Source organism: Trichoplusia ni, chromosome 17, assembly GCF_003590095.1.
Source record: "Trichoplusia ni isolate ovarian cell line Hi5 chromosome 17, tn1, whole genome shotgun sequence".
In the NCBI taxonomy this organism is placed as follows: Eukaryota; Metazoa; Arthropoda; class Insecta; order Lepidoptera; family Noctuidae; genus Trichoplusia; species Trichoplusia ni.
The window spans coordinates 8,415,027-8,433,137 of NC_039494.1; the positions used below are offsets into that span (position 1 = coordinate 8,415,027).

The following is an 18,111-nucleotide window of genomic DNA, read 5'->3' on the forward strand; positions in this document are numbered from 1 at the left end:
GTTTTTTTTTTTTGCAACTAATTTATATGAACATTGAACTGTCTAACATCTATAACAACAAGCTACATGGTACACCTATAAATACACTAATTTCTATAAAACCTTTATAAATGTATACAATATTTTGGATTTGATGATAATTTTTATTTCTCAATACTTTAACATCGATTCGAACTACTTTTTACGGAATTTAAGCTTTAACATGTAACAACAAGCATTTCAATACTATTTTTTTTATTTATTTTATATATATTTTAACAACAAAAATGCTACCTATTTAAAACAAGCTAGACAATATTGTTGTATGTCTCGAACGGCCTGCAACTCTCGGCTTTCCTATATAATTTCAAATTCTCACCTAAAATTGACCAGCCTCATAAACTTGCAACACTTTCTTAACTTTTAACAATTAATTTAGAATGTCTGAACTTACTTTTTTAAGCATTTTTTTCAAAGCAAACGTTTGACACATTTTTACTCAAAAAATCTTTTTTAGATGTTGTTTTTTTTTCCATAGGTAACAATTTGGCAGTATTACTCTCATGAATTGATCACTTTATAAAAAATGTTAACGTAAAAAAAGGTTTTTTTTTTGTTAATGTTGTTGACTCTTTCTTGAGCAATTCAGAAGCAAAAAACATCCTTGGATGATTATTTTTCGAAATTTTTACAAAAAAGAAACTAAAAAACAAAAAAATAATAAGAAAAAATCTACTCTTCTTTGTGCGATGTGAACTCGACCTTTCCGTATGCTACATTTTTAACAATTAATTTATAATTCTAACAATATTTTTTATTAAAATTCTTAACATTCATCGTCCAACCATTACTTATTAGTAAAACGTCAATATAGCTTGAAGACTTGAAACTAGTTACGAATGCTGTGCCATCAAGAGAAGAAAAAGGAAAAAAGAAAAAAAAAAACAACTTGTAAAATCAGGTAAAACTTTCTATTGTAAGAAAAGTTTAACAGATTTTTCTAAGAAATATTGAAAATTATAGTAAAAAAAATAATAAAAAAAATCAGAAATGCTCGCTCCTCCAAAATTTTTATGAACAGCATTCAAAAGTAGTCTCTTTATTAGGAAAAGTTAATGTTCAACAATTTGATTTTCTCTTTTTAGAAATATCACCGTTTTGATTTTAATTTTTTTTTTAGTCATTTAAATCTTTTTTTAAAGATAGTCAAGTTGAGAAGTAGCGTGCGCTTAAAAAAATGAAGTAATCACTAAGGAATGTACACAATGATTATTTTTAACGCGATAATAATACAAACAAATTACGAAATAGATCGTACTTTTCAATATTTAAATATAAAATACTGTAAAAATATTGTTTAACGCGAACAATAATTTATTCTTATCCCGTTTAGATATTAAAACTGTCATCGTAAAACAAAAAAATATCTCGTGACGTAAAAAATTAAGTGGCCATAATTAAAAAAAAAAAAGATTTTTTTACAAAAAATTAAAATTAAAAAAAATAGTGCACAACGCCATTACAAGGACAGATCAGAGAGTTTGGTGCGCCATTAAATTTTGTTAACCGTTCAGTCTTAAGACGTTTTGTTTCTTTTTTATTTATTTTTGTTGAATTCACTCGGGCTTCAAGCGATGCCACTGCACGATCGTTTGCCGCGGTTTCGTAATCATATCCTGCCAGTGTTTGGTTTCGGTCGCCCCGGACCCGTTCTTGCCTGAAAAGGTATTTTTTATTTTATTAAATTCAACGTTATTTCGTTTCATTAAAACTTTTTTGAAAGAGATAATATTTGGTATGGTAGGTTTGCCAGTAAAACAGATAAAACAAAAAAAAAATAAACGACGTTAGGCTGCCATATTTTTCACACCACCATTGCAACTCCTGCAAGCTATTATCATCATTGGCCTAGCCTTTTTCCCAACTATGTTGGGGTCGGCTACCAGTCCAACCAGTTTCAGCTAAGTACCAGTGTTTTACAAGGAGCGACTGCCTATCTGACCTCCTTAACCCAGTAACCTGGGCAACACGATACCCCTTGGTAAGACTGGCTGTCAGACTTTTTCAAGCTTCTGACTACCTGTAACAACTGTCAAAGATGTAGGAATAACAGCCGGGACCCACAATTTAACGTGCCTTCCGAAACACGGAGGAACTCGTTATGACAAAGATGGTCACCCATCTACGGACCAACCGCGTCAAGCATAGCTTAACCTGTGATCGAATCACTTATGCGGTTATAGCTTAGCCACGAGCTATTACATACAACGAAACCAACGAACACCCCCATTTGAGCTTGGCGAATCCGAGGGAACAATTTTTCTGAAGAGTTCACACGAAATATATCTGAATTAGTAGAAAAAAACATCCATCTACTTCAAGAGGGAGACATGAAAGCTAGTTGTAGTAAAGAGATTAACAACTCGGTTAAGCCAAGTTATCAGGCATAAATATTCAGATACAAATTAATAATTCCTATAATTATTCGGAATTAAATTAAGGATAATAATATGCAATAAAATAAATAAAAAATACAATGGAAACATACAACATCAAACAGGACTCAAATGTGACTCCAACTTGCGACTTGCAACGCACCCGTTGCTACAAACTAAGCTACTGAGACGACCGTAAAATAACTAAAATTTGTGGATCTCGTCACGTCTTATAATATTGAATTGCAAATATAACCCACTTTCCTCCATTTTCTGCATATAAAAAAATACCTTTTAAAACTACTCACCGGCTAGTAAAATCCTGCCAATCAGCTCATTCCTGCCAATATTATCGAAGTCCATAACCTGGACATCCAGGGAGCACTCCCTGATCTTCTCCCAGGGCACGTTGAAGGAGAAGGAGTCGTTGAACACGGGGTTCAGGGTGCACTTGAAGATAGCTGTCTTGCGCTTCTCAATACGTTTGTCGCCAAACTGTAGCCACACTTTTACGTAGGGATCTGGAAAGGAGGACGAAGAATTATAGTTTTAAAATAATGTTGGTCAGGCAGTAGGTACTTATAGAGATAAAAAATAGTATTTCAGTTACAAAAAATAAATAAAAAACAAAATGTTTAGAAAGATAGAAAATAAAAATATTTTTTGTTACACTGTCTATAAATCTGACCTAGACTGAATTAAGTATTAATAATGATTTTTGTTGTTTTATTGTATTTTAGTTTAATGCCATACACGCTAATCATTTGGCTTGTTCTAAATTAATTTGTGAAAAAAAAATCATGATTTGTCTTAAAATATATTTTAAGTCGGATAGATTAATTTAAAATATAAAAATTACACAAAAAATCTCTTTACAATTAAAAATACCAATTACCTAGTATCTACATTTATTTTATTTACTAACATCTATAGAAAACTTAAAGAAACTCAGTCCATTAAATAACTCAGAAAACTCAACAAAAGTATAATAACAAATAAAAAAACGTCTAATGAACTTCACCTTAATCTGCAAGTCATTTTATCATGAACATTCCCGAGAAGAAATGTATTCGCCTTAAATTAGGGTTGTCAAATTGTAAAGGTAAAAAAAAATTCGAAAAGTTTTTATTGAAAATGTGATTTTATTTCGTAATATTTTGGTTGAATAGTCTTTTGATTGGCTTTTGAAGTTAAGAGGTATTTCAGTTCGTTTGATCAACGAGTTTATGTTGGACGAAGTTATTCGGTGACCATTTTTTGAGTTTTGCGAGGAAATCTTCTAAAGTAATTTCTTGAACTAAAAACGGTTGGTTGTAATATTAAAGGGTTTTCGTAGTTCTCTGAGAGCCCTTGAGTTTCCATGTTTTGCTGGGAGTATGATTCCTTTTTTTTGATACTAAAATTTTGTTTTTATATAGTTTTGTTAGTGCTCCATTCAAGTTGTTGTTAGAAGACAATTTTAATTAAGGTTAAGAAATGTCAAAAAATATTTTTTCTTCATAAGGGTTGGCGAAAAAAACGAAACAAAACAAAGCCAGTCTCTTTAAATGTTATTTCAGATTTCGGAATGTTTTTATATAATATTTACAAATTCTCAAGAAAAAAAAAGTGTTTTAAATATGTACATAGGTTTACATGATACTAAAAAAGTACTTTACTAGCACACCTAAAATAATATAAAACAGAATAAAAAAATTACAAGCTTTCTTTTGAACACAATAAACCAATTTGACAACCCTAACTTTCTGATCATTAAGTCCGAAAAAAAAGTCGACGGCAATATTTTACGGAGTCGAGTTACCTTGGGAAACGGAACTGACACTTAATTGGAACTTCTTAGATTCATATCTTGATTTACAGACCCCTCCTCCCCTCTTTCAAACCCCTCTAGGGGTCCAAGGGGGTCCAAGGGTAAATTAGTCAGTCTCATAACAGTGACTCAATTTTTTATGGATTCAATTTGGGCAAAAATGCGGGATAAAAGGAAAATTTTAAATTAAATGATCTGAACGTCTATTGTGATTTTGGAAAGTCCTCTTTGTTACAGAGATTGATAAGATAAGATTATAATTTAAAATAAAAGTGGAGAAAATAGGGCAAAAATATATATACTACACTACACGGATAGGTATATATTAAACATATTCCACCCAACGCCATCTAGTCTCAAACTAAGCAGAGCTTGTATTATGAGTACTAGACAACTGATAAACATACTTATGTCTTTCTAAATACATACATATTATAGATAAATTACACCCAGACATCGAACAAAAGATCGTGCTCGTCACACAAACATTGTCCTGGGTGGGAATCGAACCCACGACCTCTGGTATAGCAGTCAGGGCCACTAACCACTAGACCAACAGGCCAGTCGAAGGTAAGTGGTATAGGCCACCACGCCAAACCCACTGAGCGCGACTTGTCATGGGTTCGATCCTCTCACAGGACAAGTCCAAATTATTTTGAGTCTGGGTGTCTTTGTGCTTGTGACTTGAATGTTTGCGCAAACCTCTTGCAATATAAGGATTAAATTCCATGGTGTCTGTACCAATACAAAGAGTCTTTGAATTAAATTAAGTATTCGATTATTTTTGGATATACCTATATAGGTAGTTAAATGTTTTTATGTAAATTATAAATGAATAGGAGAAATAAAATAACACAAAGAACCGAAAAGCATCATAATATAAACAATTTTACAAAAAGGAACAACAAATCATAATACTGAAGCATAATTTCTACCAAAAACCAGTATAAACTGACCTGATTTCCCATTAATATCCTTTGCCTTGAGGTTCCTTGCCTTCAGCAGCGTCAGAGTCAGGACGCTGTTGCTTGGGTGGTAGCAGAGTGAAGTCAGAAGCTCACCACACTTGTCCTTCGCTGGAGGCTTCAACGCCTTCCAGAATGAAGGCTTCTCACTGAGGTCCACCTGAAAAAGAACAGAAGAATAGTACCGTTACACTGTATGCTATTAATTTCAATGATTTTTATTATATAATATATCCTGGGACAACTCACACGGTTATCTGATCCCAAGCTAAGCAGAGCTTGTGTTATGGTAACCAGACAACTGATAAACTTACTTATAATTTCTAAATACATACATATTATAGATAACTTACACCCAGACACCAGAACAAATGATCATGCTCATCACAGAACATTTGTCCTGGGCGGGAATCGAACCCACGACCTCCGGTATAGCAGCGGTCACTAACCACTAGACCAACAGGCCCGTCAAATGGTGTACAATAAAGATATATAATTCGTTTATTCAAAATGGTTGAATACCGATTTATCGTCAAAGAATATGTTTAAAAGATTTTAGTGAACATAAGAGAGTCTATTATAATCCTACCAATATTATGACCGCTAGAGTCATTATTGTAACGTTTTAAAAGTGCCTGGAAAACGGCCTACTTGATGTAACAACTTTTGATTTTGTATAATTGATCGCGCCTAACGACCAAAACTATGCGCGACGTGTCCTGCGTCCGATCCCAGCGAAGGACAAGCATTTGTGTGATCCACGAATGCTTGTTCTAAGTCAGGGTGTCTTCTGCATGTGATTTGAATGTTTCGGAAACTGTTTCTAAATTCGCTTTGACAATGAAAGAGCCAGCATGTCACTTAATCCAATGTCTTTTAAGCAAATGATATTTAAGGAGACCGCAAAAAATATCCAATTATACGTAAGCTTCGTTTAGCAAAAAAAGGTTTTTTTTACAACGATTAATATCCCAATTCCCTGAGATATATTACTATAAAACTTCATCCATATTTTATCGAAGATTATCTCGTTTTATACGGATCCCTTTTTTATGTTTTTAGATGAAATATGGTGGCAATGTGTAGAAATATCAGAAGAGCCAAAATTATTATTTTTAATGCTTAGCTCACTAGCTGGCCGTTATTGATTTAATACTTGTAATATCTTAGAATACACGTACGTGTGTTTGTCACTGAATTCCTCTTAAACGGCTGAACCGATTTGAATGCTTTTTTGTATGAGTTTGGTTAGCGCTGTGGATGGTTTATATCAACAAATTAGCCCTGCTAAACGAAAATTCGGAAAGTGGGATCATTGAAATGTTATCATGAAATTAATTATTAGTTTGTGATATTAGAATAACGTTGTTTGGTAAATGTTTTTCAAATAGTTGATGACATCACGCAACAAACTAATTGATCTTACTATGTTAACTTAATTAAAGTTTTCAAGCAATTTGTACTGCCAACTAAATATGAATAATGTCCGTCAGACATTGGCCAAACATTCGTGAACCACACAAAATGCTTGTCCTATGCGGGGATCGAACATACGACTTGTCGCGCTTTATGGGCTTGGCGTGGTGCCTCTAACTAATTGGCTATCCGTGCAGCTGAATAATGATATTTTATTCTGATCTTGTCTGTTAATTAAAAAAAGAGATAATTTAAAACGGGACTACTGTTTTCCCTCCATCGTGACCTTAAGATTGAGTGGCTATAAGATAGTATCGTGAGCACGTTTGTTCTAGACGTTTTACGTATTTTGTAATATTTAGGTAAAAAAATATATCTAGGACGAAATGTAGGTGCTGTTACTCTAAAAAACCTTTCGATATTTTAGTAAAATATTCTTGTTTTACCAACCACTGCAAAAAAACTGACTCTACTTTCAATATTGGTCTGTTGTTTGTTGGTCTAAGCCGTCTGTTTACAAGCTTTATCTCATGAACCGTCATAGTGAGACAATAGAAAGCCTGGACTAATATTGCTTTAATAACTCATCATCATTGGCCTAGCCTTTTCCCAACTATGTTGGGGTCGGCTACCAGTCTAACCGGTTTCAGCTAAGTACCAATGTTTTACAAGGAGCGACTGCCTATCTGACCTCCTCAACCCAGTTACCTGGGCAACACGATACCCCTTGGTTAGACTGGCTGTCAGACTTTTTCAAACTTCTGACTACCTGTAACGACTGTCAAAGATATAGGAATAACAGCCGGGACCCACAATTTAACGTGCCTTCCGAAACACGCAGGAACTCGTTATGACAAAGGTGGTCACCCATCTTCGGACCAACCGCGTCAAGCATAGCTTGACCTGTGATCGAATCACTTATGCGGTTATAGCTTAGCCACGAGCTCCTCATTTTAATATCGCTTTAATAACTATTATTCGATAAAAATAATCGCAAAAAGAAAACAGGCCAAGTGCAAGTCGTCTCACGACACAGAGAGTTCCGTGCAACAAGGCTTAAGAAAATAAATCCTTTGTGTAGGACAAACTTTGAAGATAAGTTAACAAATTTATGGCCGTCCGTATTGATGTTAAAGCGACAGTAAAAATATGTCTTATATCAAGGTTCATGAGATACTAGCCTGGTGTAGTAAAACAGGACAGATTGTAGAGCCTTAGTATTACCGGCACGGATCTTGAGCGCTCGGCGGAAGAGTGGGGATCGCTTTGCGCATCGTACTCTCATGACAAAATAAAACGCCAATCTTGAACCGTCTTGAGGTGAATACAACTGCATCAAAGAACGAAGCCGGTACACAGTACCCTCGGGTAAACAGTTATAGCCATATGTCGTGATGCGTTGCGGGACAATCACTGCATTTGAGTCCGCCCCGCGCCTTACTTCATACCGCAAAAGGGACACAATCACTTTCTGCGCAGTTGAAGGTCAGCGCTCAAGATCCGTGCCGGTAACTATAACAGTGCTTGAAACTACTAACTTGGTAACACTAGATGGTTTCGTTTTGAGCCTTCTGATACTGAACCCTAAAAAAATAGTAAACTACGGCGTCGTTCGTGAATTTTGAAGGTACCTAATAAAATTTAAAGATTTCAAAGAAAAATACAAAATTTCATATCTTTAATAACACAAAGTTGACATTACTACCCTTGAGGCAGATAATAAAACAATCCGCCATATTTTAAGTATTAGAAAACTTTTCGCCCTTTGCCCTTCGAAACATTTAATTAAAACAAATAAAAAAGTAATTTAAAATTAAAAACAGTTAAACGCGACAGCTTGGTAACAAAGCTAAAATTGTTATACCTAATATTCAAGAAAATATTTGATAAAAGTATATTGTTACAATCAAGGAAGTTGATAATTATTCCATTGCTGTTACGACAGATTTTATTAAAAAACTTAATTGATTTTTAAATAATGCAGTGTCAAATTACTTGCGATGACTCAGATCTGAACCACCTCTTAAAATAACTCTTGTCATTTTAAGTTGCTTGTACTGATAGCCGAGTGGTTGAGATCACCATACCACGCCAAACTGACAGTGAGCGACGTGTCAGCGTTCGGTTCCAGCGTAGGACAAGAATTTACGTAATCATAAATGCTTGTAAACGTCTGGGTGTCTTTATGCATGTGACTTGAATGTTTCTGAAAACCCCCGCAAAATATGTTTAATTTTCCTCCTGTCCTTAGTCTGACACGTCGCGCGCAGTCACTTTGGCGTGGTAGCCTCAAACACTCGGCTATCCGTGCAATCATTCAATTTTTTTAATACATATAAAAAAAATATTCGGCGAAACAATGTTGGCTGGGTCAGCTACCCAGCCAACATTGTTTCGCCGAATATTTTTTTTCTAGTTGTACGTATTTTAATGCCACATTATAAAAAAAAAACAAACAATTTCGTCCAAATATTGTTTTTAGTGTGAGCAAGCCTTGTCACTTATCGGTATGAAAAATAGATGTGAGTCGATTCTCAGACCTACTGAATACGCATATAAAATTTTGGTAAAAATCGGTAAAGCCGTTTCGGAGGAATACGGTAACTAACATCGTGACAGGGGAATTTTATATATTAGAAGATAACACAGTACCTACATCTGATTGTAAATCAGAGAAAACAACCCTAACAACCAGGTTTACATAATTCCAGCTACGGAACATATTACAAAGTCAACAGCATGTAAATATATTAAGTCATTTACATAATAAACACGAAAATACGTTTTACACCGTGAAATTAAATGTCTAAAGGTGTTATAAATTGCCTGATCTAGCCAACGGGCGATATAGAAATGAGATAAAAGAAAAGCTAAGTTTTCACAGGGAAAAATGATGATACAAATATTCATCATCGGCCTAACCTTTTCCCAACTATGTTGGGGTCGGCTTCCAGTCCAACCGGTTTCAGCTAAGTACCAGTGTTTTACAAGGAGCGACTGCCTATCTGACCTCCTCAACCCAGTTACCTGGGCAACACGATACCCCTTGGTTAGACTGGCTGTCAGAATTTTTCAGCTTCTGACTATCTGTAACGACTGTCAAAGATGTAGGGATAACAGCCGGGACCCACAATTTAACGTGCCTTCCGAAACACGGAGGAACTCGTTATGACAAAGATGGTCACCCATCCATGGAACAACCGCGTCAAGCATAGCTTAAACTGTGATCGAATCACTTATGCGGTTATAGCTTAGCCACGAGCTCCTCCTAATGATACAAATATTATAAACGCAAAAGTTTGTATGTATTGATGTTTGTTAATCTTTCACGCAAAACCTACTGAACGGATTTTGACGAAACTTGGTACATAGATAGTTTATAACCAGGATTGACACATGGGATAGTTTTATCCAGATTTTATGTTCCCGTGGGATCGTTTTCGATTTGTAGCAGGCAGGACCGCGGGTAAAGTTCGTGCTAAAAATAATTTCGATGAAAATTAGGGAAAAATCGTTAAAGGAAAATGGTCTTTCTTGATAGTGTAATTTTAAGGAAAGTGCTACCTGATACCTGATCAAATTAAGTTTTAGGTAAGCTGTTTCGTTAGAAAAGCAATGTTTTAAAATGTCTAGAGAGCGAAGCTATGTATAAGTTTTTATAGAGCGATTAAGTATAAAACTACCTTTATACTTAATCGCTCTATATCTATAGTCTAAATAGACTATTTATAGGGCATTAAAGTTCCTCTTGTTAAGACTGGTTGTCATAATTAAATTGAAGGTACTGAGCTTCTGCGATGATCTTAATTTAAGAGGTGGTGTTAGGCTTAGGTGGGGGGGGGGGCAACCATTTTCAATATAATGGCGACACAGTTTTTGGCGCTCTTGCCTTCAATTCAAATTTTACAATCCAAAAATAACGTTAATCGTTTGCGAGATGACCTGGATTCGTTCTTACCGAACTGACCACACGCGGCTCATGAAATAGACAAGTGGAAGAAGAGTAGGGAAAAGACCTCCAGCTGTGGGACTTTCCAGGCTAGTAATAACAATATAATGCAGGTGTACAGATGAGGTAACCAATGCCCGCCTTGGGACAAGAGCGGTATTTTTAATTAAAAAAAGAGAAAGAGAAAGCGAGTAGTGTCTGTCTCTTGACTGCATGGACAGCCATGGATAGCCATAGCATGGGTGCTAGGCACCAAGCCAAACCCACTGAGCGCAACGTGTCGCGGGTTCAATCCCCGTAGGACAAGCGTTTATGTGATCCACGAATGCTTATCCTGAGTCTGGGTGTCTTTGTGCATGTGACTTGAATGTTTGTGAAGCCCCCCGCGATACAAATATTAAATTCCTTAGTGCGGGAGTCATTTTTTTTAAAGAAGGACAAAGACTGAGCCTGTACCACCGTGCTACGTCATCTGCGCTTTTGTGTCGCTGTATGGCAATGCGTTGAAACCCTTCACAAACAAAACCTGCTACGTCTGCTGGTTAATCCACTGGTTAACCTCAAAACATGTCTCTTACCTGACATAGAGGCAGGAATACTTCTCCAATGGAGTCATCTCTTGAGAATCTGTCGTAGTCAAAAACGTGGAGGTGAAGTACCTGAAAAATGATGAAAACAGTTATAAATAGCTTTATTTAATTTTAAATGTCCGTTTGTCTATCTCTAGTCAAATCTTGTGATAAAACTTTTCATGAAAATAATATATTATGATAAACCCTAAAATTTTGTCACCCACCAACTTCATGCCGTTGTCTAAGTTTGCCTATATTTTTAAGAGATACACCCTGATGGCAGACGGATAGACAGCGGAGCCTCAATAATTCAGTTTTCCGGTTTTAACATTTGGCTACGAAACCCAAATATACCTCATCCTACCCTCCAAAACTACTAAATAATTAACACAAAAGAAACCATTTCCATTTAATTAGAACACATTCAGGTGATTAAGTTAACTAACTACCCCCAAAAGAGCATTTGGCATTCATGGGCACGCACACTTCACTTATACAATTTATTTCAATTAAAGGGATGGGCTGTGTTTTTAGGATCCTTATCAGACACTTTAGTTTCAATAAGGGTATGTTTTTAGGGAGCCCTATTCAAAGTTGACTGGCCTTTTTTTTGGGGTGACACTCTAATGTCATCAACCAACGCTGAGGGCACGGCGAGGGGATATGTCGGAATCTCACCGACTAAAAACAACCCGGGCCCCCTTCAACTGTCTGAGCCAGAATCACTGGCCTGTTGGTCTACTGGTTAGTGCCCCTAAATTCTATATGGGAGGTTGTAGGTTCGATTCCAGGACAAGGGTTTGTGTGATGAGCATGATCATTTGTTCTGTGTCTGGGTGTAATTTATCTATGTTATGTATGTATTTTCTGCTTAGTTTGAGACTAGGTGGCGTTGTGTGAAAGTTAAAAAAAGTACGTAAAAATAGAACTATTCCATTATTGTCAGCTGTTATTGTTTTAGTTGATGATTCCGCTGTCTAATGACAACCTAGAATTTTCTTTACTATGTTGGGGTCGGCTTTCAGTCCAACGGGAGGCAGCTAAGTACCAGTATTTTACACGGAGCGACTGCCTATCTGACCTCCTCAACCCAGTTACCTGAGCAACAGGATACCTCTTCGTAACCTGATGGAACAGGATGGGATTTAAGTTTCACAGAAAGCCATAGAGCGCGCTGTGCTTCAAACTCCAAGATCGAGTCCATAATGTGAATATCTGAGAATGAACCAAAATTCGGGACGTAGGTGACACAATAACGAGGCTGAAGTGGAGCTAGGCAGGCCACTTGGCCAGACGAAGGGATGGCAGGTTGACTAAGGCGGTGACGGAATGGTCGAAAAGGCACGGCATAAGGATCGTCGGTCGTCCGGGAGCAAGATGGGTCGATGATATAGAAAAGGTTTCGTGTCGAGTCTGGATGAGGCTGGTATAGGGCCGTAGAAATTGGCAAGAGAAAGTGGAGGCCTATGCCCAGCAGTGGGAAGACAAAGGCTGTGGATGATGATGATGATGATGTTGATGATGTAATTAACTCTCTTACCCGACTCTGCAGCTTCTGTATGGGGAACCCTTCGAAATAGAAGGTTTCGTTCCACCGAGGGTTGAGGGTCCGTCTCTTGATCTTGGTCTCCAGCCGATGCTTCTTGTCCGGCAGTAAGGTAACCCTCACATAGGGGTCTGAAGTACCGCTCAAGTCCTTAGCAGGCAACTCCTTGCCCTGAAATCAGAGGGTTATATGTAAGGACACTTTTGAACATCAAATCTTAACCCCCGACGCATAGAGGGGTGTTCTTAGCTTGACATGGCTGTCTATGGCATCATAGCTCCTGAACTGATTGAGCGATTTCAATTGTTTTGTAATAAAGTTGAAAAGTAAGCATTCTTACATTGCATATTTGATAAAAATCGGTAGTGACATTTAAAAGTGGGAAAGAATAACCGATTTGCAAGTATCTCCTAAGCATTTGTGTATCGCACATTGTCCTGCGCGGGATCGAACCCGCATCATATAGAACAGCGGTCATTGGTATATTGATCTGTATAATTCGTCTATTCTTGCACTAAAAAGACCATTGATTGATGTTTGAAATCTAGTTAAAAGCAAGTGTTTGAAGTCATTTTTGTAAGTATTAGTATTTAAACGAAATACACAAACTTTGATTCAATTGAAACACATTTTAAACTATTTAAACAAATTTGAAAACATTTTAAGTCCAAAATACAATTACAAAATATTTATTTTCCAAATTTTGAAACGTGTTCCAATAACATTTTCGCGTTTTCCCGTTTATTTTTTAAATAAACAATGTTAATATACACATAAGTATAGTCTATTGTTAAATCACGAATAGCCGTGTTAATTGTTAAAACAATCCGATACTCGTCCGTTTATTTATTTTGAGGTATTTGCCGATCCCTATATCGAGGGTTCCGTAACTATAGGGCAAGAACGGTACAGTAATATTAAACCACCGCTGTTTGTAACACCACCTGCCCATTTGTAACTAAGCTGTATCTCAAAAATCACTATAGCAAGACTGTTGAAATTTTCACAGATGATGATTGTAATTCTGCTGCCGTTTTAATAACGATGAAGTTAATATAATAAAATTTCTTGGTGATTAAAAAAATTAACAACGTTTTCTTTAACCGGTTTGTAAGGAACCCTCAGTGTGGGGACTACAACTCGCACTTGACAAGTTACTTTTCGATGAGAAACATATGGGAGAATATTTTACATGATTAAAAGGTCACGTGTCTCGAAAGTAGTTAAATTATTTATAAAATAAAATTGAGAAATATATTACAAAAAATACTCCCTGCTAACTAATATAATCCTCGTGTTGCAAGATTTCACAAAAAAAAAATCGAATGCATCAGACACTAAGCCATACTTGTCCTTAGCGGGGATCGAAACCACGACACGTCGCGCAGAGTGTTTTTGGCGAGACCTAATACCACTCGGCTATCCGTACATCTCTGGATATCCCACTAATTTACTATTAGAATACGAATAGCGACATTTTAATCCAATTTCCATTAATTCGACAATTGTAAATAGCAGAATAAGGGTCCAGAATAAGCGCAAGAATGATCTAATGAGTAGTCTAGATTATAGGAAAAACACAGAAGAAAAAAAAAGATTTTCATATTTCTGCCTATAAAGAAGAGTTTTTCATCAACATCTGTCTAAATTATTCGGTAAAGAAAAGAGGTTTACATACCTGAATTATCCTTAATATCAGGGTAGTGTTCTGGAAGTCGTACTCCAAGCTGAAATGTATCTGGCCGACGTTTTCTGAAGGCTCCGAGTTGTCGATGTACATATCAACCAGGGAAATCGATCGATTCTGGAGAAACGCCATCTGTTAGTCAAATATAAAACTTAAAGCATTTGTGGTGGCTTGACGCCGGTTCGAAGCGTATAGGATGACTTTTTTGATAAAAATTTACGGTTTTTTTTTTGCATCGGAGAATAGTTATTTGTTTTAAATAAAAAAATACAAAAGCACACTTTTAATAAAGCCTAATGTTAGATCCATTAAAAAAATAAAGTTAAATTGAAAATTGGAACGAATAAAAATTGAAAAAAATAATATTTATCTATTTTTATTTACCTGAAGAAGAAAATTATAGTAAAATTGCACTAATTAGAAAACCAGTAAACAGAATAAAGCAAAATCATTAATAAATTAACAAAAACGAAATTGAATTAACTTTAAATGAATTTAAAATAAATCCAACGCAAGATACGTGAATTTTATTAATTAACAAGTACTGACTGAGCTCACTAATGGAATTATAAGATTATTTATAAAAATAAATTGGAACGCGACACGAAATTTTATTAATTTTTGCAAAAATTGTGATGTAAACCGTATATTTTTATTAAAAAAATCGTCCAATTCGTGCGATGAAAAATTGAGTTTTATGTTAATAAATTGAACCAGATCATAAAAAGTGGGAGATGAATGTTTTTTGTTATAATGAATATGTTTATTTTTCAACAAAAAAACATATTTCTCCTCAATATTTTCAGGGAAAAACGTCACAAAAATCAATGGGTATTGGATCCATGCATTTTTTTTTAGTTGGATTTAAAAAGCTTAACGTAATATGGGATTTTTTCTTAAATTAATCTATATTTATTGACGTTGATTCTACGGGGTAAAGATTTTGTAAAAAAAATCGCTTCGAAACGGCTTTAGGAAATGTTGAATTTTTTTTATAAATTTAAGCATTTAAAACTAGACTATATCTAGGCTATGTTCTAAAACTACGGTATTTTTATATTTTAATTAAAAAATATCCGCAAAAGTCTTATTTAAACTATAACTAATTAATAAAATCGCATATTTTTATTATTTGTATAAAATTAATAAAATTGTGAGTGCTTTTGACACCTTTTTTAAACAATAGCATTCTATTTTGTCGGCATTTTCTCACATTAAAATTTTATTAATTTTACTTTATAAATATTTTACAAAATAAATAAAATATAGATTTTTTTAAGATTGTATGGTGGTGAGTGCTAGGCTATTCTAACTCCTAATGGCTACAATTCTAGGTCTAAATTTGGTTGTGATTTCATTGTGATTTTATTATTATTTTAAATTGCAAAGAACTCGTGATTCAATCAAAAAAGCTAATCCAGTTCTCGTATGGAATTTGTGAAAAATTTATATTTTTTTGTGTAATTAAAAATATTTTTTTTAAGCTGACTGTATTTTTTTTTGCGCTGCGTATTTACAAAACTATGTGATCAAGCTTTTGAAGTAAAAGCTAGCTCTGAAAATTGTTGAAGCTTATATTTAAAAGACAAAGCAAATTTTTGAAAAAGCATTTTTGCCGTTTCTCTGTAACTCTCTCTATTTTTTTCAATACAACCTCCTCTACCTACCATATTTGAAGGAGCAAGCATGGAAAGAGAATTCATAGTTTAGAAAAACTCCACCGAAAATAAAAAGTAAAAAAATAAAAAATCAAGGAGCACAGTTAAAAAAAGGACAGTTCGGAAACACTGCAATTAAAATACTAAAAAAGAAACACTTTTTGTTAAAAATTTACACAATTTTTTTTTTACTAATTTAGTGTTCTACATTTGTATGACTTTGATGTATGACTGTATGATACGTAATAATAAAAGATGATATTGTTTATTTTATATTTGCGTCACTATTTGTTCTCCGTGATAATCCAATTTGAATCTATTCGTATACAATTGCAACTAGTTTCTACCTTCGGTTTTGTCTAGAAATACTTAATCTAGATTTACATTGTAGCTATTACTATAAATAAACGTACTAAAACTACATTTTACACGATATTTCGTAAATTAAGTGACGGCAAAATTTCGAAACTCCTGAAATTTCTGAAAAAAAAAAACATTTTTTTAAAGAGAATGATTATAATATTTTCTACATACAGATAATTTCTAATATTAGTTCCAATAATTACATACATCCTAACCTAGCCTTTTCCTAACTATGTTGAGGTTGGCCGTTATAACCCGAGCAACACCGCAGGGCACAGCTAGTTACCTATAAACTAAACATGTTTGGCCGTCTGTCTACCCTTATAATTCTCATTTACAATACTAAATCATTCTCAAACGATTTAACTCGAATAGTAGTCGAAAAGAGAGAAACTAAAGTTGTCTATCTCTTTCATTTCACTTACATAACTTAGTTTATTACTGAGGAGGAAACGAAATGGAAATACTCTATGGAGTTTCTCAAAGTTTGTGAACAAAAAGCGAATGGAGTCGAATCGAATTATGTACTAAAAGTTTTTTTTTCGGATTTCTTTTTCTGTGAATTCGTTTTAGAGGAACTAGGTTTTTTCTTGTGATGTCAAAGGCGATTTGGCTCGTTCTGATTATTTTGTTATGAGTTCTCGTGATTTTTTTTTTTGGAAATTGGTAACGAGTATTACGAATAAATGAAATTGTCTGATTATAAAAGGAAAATTATAAGCTTTCCAGTAAAAGGCAGTTTTGTCAGCGTGTAAAAAATATGATTAAAAATGGTCTTTGGGTTTGAACGTAGGAAAAATAGACGTCCAACTCTCAGACCTACCGGACTATGTGCGCAAAATTTCATAAGAATCGGTCGTTCCTTTTCGGAAGAGTGACCCGAGAATTTTTTATATGAGTTGTATCTGAGCTTAAATAATGTTTAATCTTATTTTAAAAACATTTTTTGGTTTATAATCCTTCTTTTCCTTGCTAGCTCTTATTGCGAAGTGATAAGGTGTATTTTCGTATAATCTTGTTGCCCCTTCAATCCTCCATTGTGTAGAACAGTATCAGGTGTCCATGCATATAGTACCACCTTATCTTTGATAGCTCTTATTGTGTAGGTTTAAGGTTCAATTTCGTATAATTTTGTTGCACGTTCGAACTTACAGTTTTTGCAATACAATAACCAGAGTTTTTACATAGTCCCACTTTATATTTCATAACTCTTATTGCATCGTCTTAAGGTTCATTTTCGTATTATCTTGTTGTACGTTCAGTTGCAGGATTCTTGGATACATTTACATATTATTGAAACTGAAAAGGGTGCTAAAAAATAATAACGACTTTTATAGCCTATGTTTTCTCCCTGTTTTTCCCTGTTTTGACGGGATTGGCTTTCCTATTTGCCTGTAAAAGGCTATATACAGGCTTTTTGATATTTGATCTGAATACTCTTTGTATTAGAGGCAAGGGAAGTGTCTGATGTCAGACGCCCTGTTGGTCTGGTGGTTAGTGGCCCTGACTGCTATACAGAAGGTCGTGGGTTCGTTACCCAGGACAAATGTTTGTGTGATGAGCATGATTGTTTCGTCAAAAGGTCATCAGTTTGACAGGTAACGTTTTTATCTCAATTAATTTTCCTCGCTAAAAGAGTTTTGTTTTTTTTTCCTTTTGGGCAAAGTATCCTAACAAAAAGACTTAAATAATAAACACATGTATTCTCTTTTATTAAAAACACCACTTCTC

General features: G+C 34.8%; 1 protein-coding gene across 5 annotated transcripts in view; it reads right to left on the minus strand.

Moving 5' to 3' along the window:
* Window positions 1-1,452: 1,452 nt before the first annotated feature.
* Window positions 1,453-18,111, minus strand: part of LOC113502550 (synaptotagmin-7) — a 507,062-nt gene continuing 490,403 nt past the window's right edge. For 3 of the 5 annotated variants that reach the window (XM_026884159.1, XM_026884163.1, XM_026884162.1), the window contains 6 exons: window positions 14,351-14,491; window positions 12,667-12,843; window positions 11,133-11,213; window positions 5,181-5,349; window positions 2,723-2,935; window positions 1,453-1,696 (listed from right to left, as the gene is read on the minus strand). In XM_026884159.1, coding sequence (XP_026739960.1) covers window positions 1,596-1,696; window positions 2,723-2,935; window positions 5,181-5,349; window positions 11,133-11,213; window positions 12,667-12,843; window positions 14,351-14,491 — 882 coding nt within the window. In that variant the 3' untranslated portion in view covers window positions 1,453-1,595. Of the gene's footprint in view, window positions 1,697-2,722; window positions 2,936-5,180; window positions 5,350-11,132; window positions 11,214-12,666; window positions 12,844-14,350; window positions 14,492-16,013; window positions 16,023-18,111 lie in introns of all 5 variants that reach the window. The other 2 variants (XM_026884160.1, XM_026884161.1) reach the window with 2 other exon arrangements.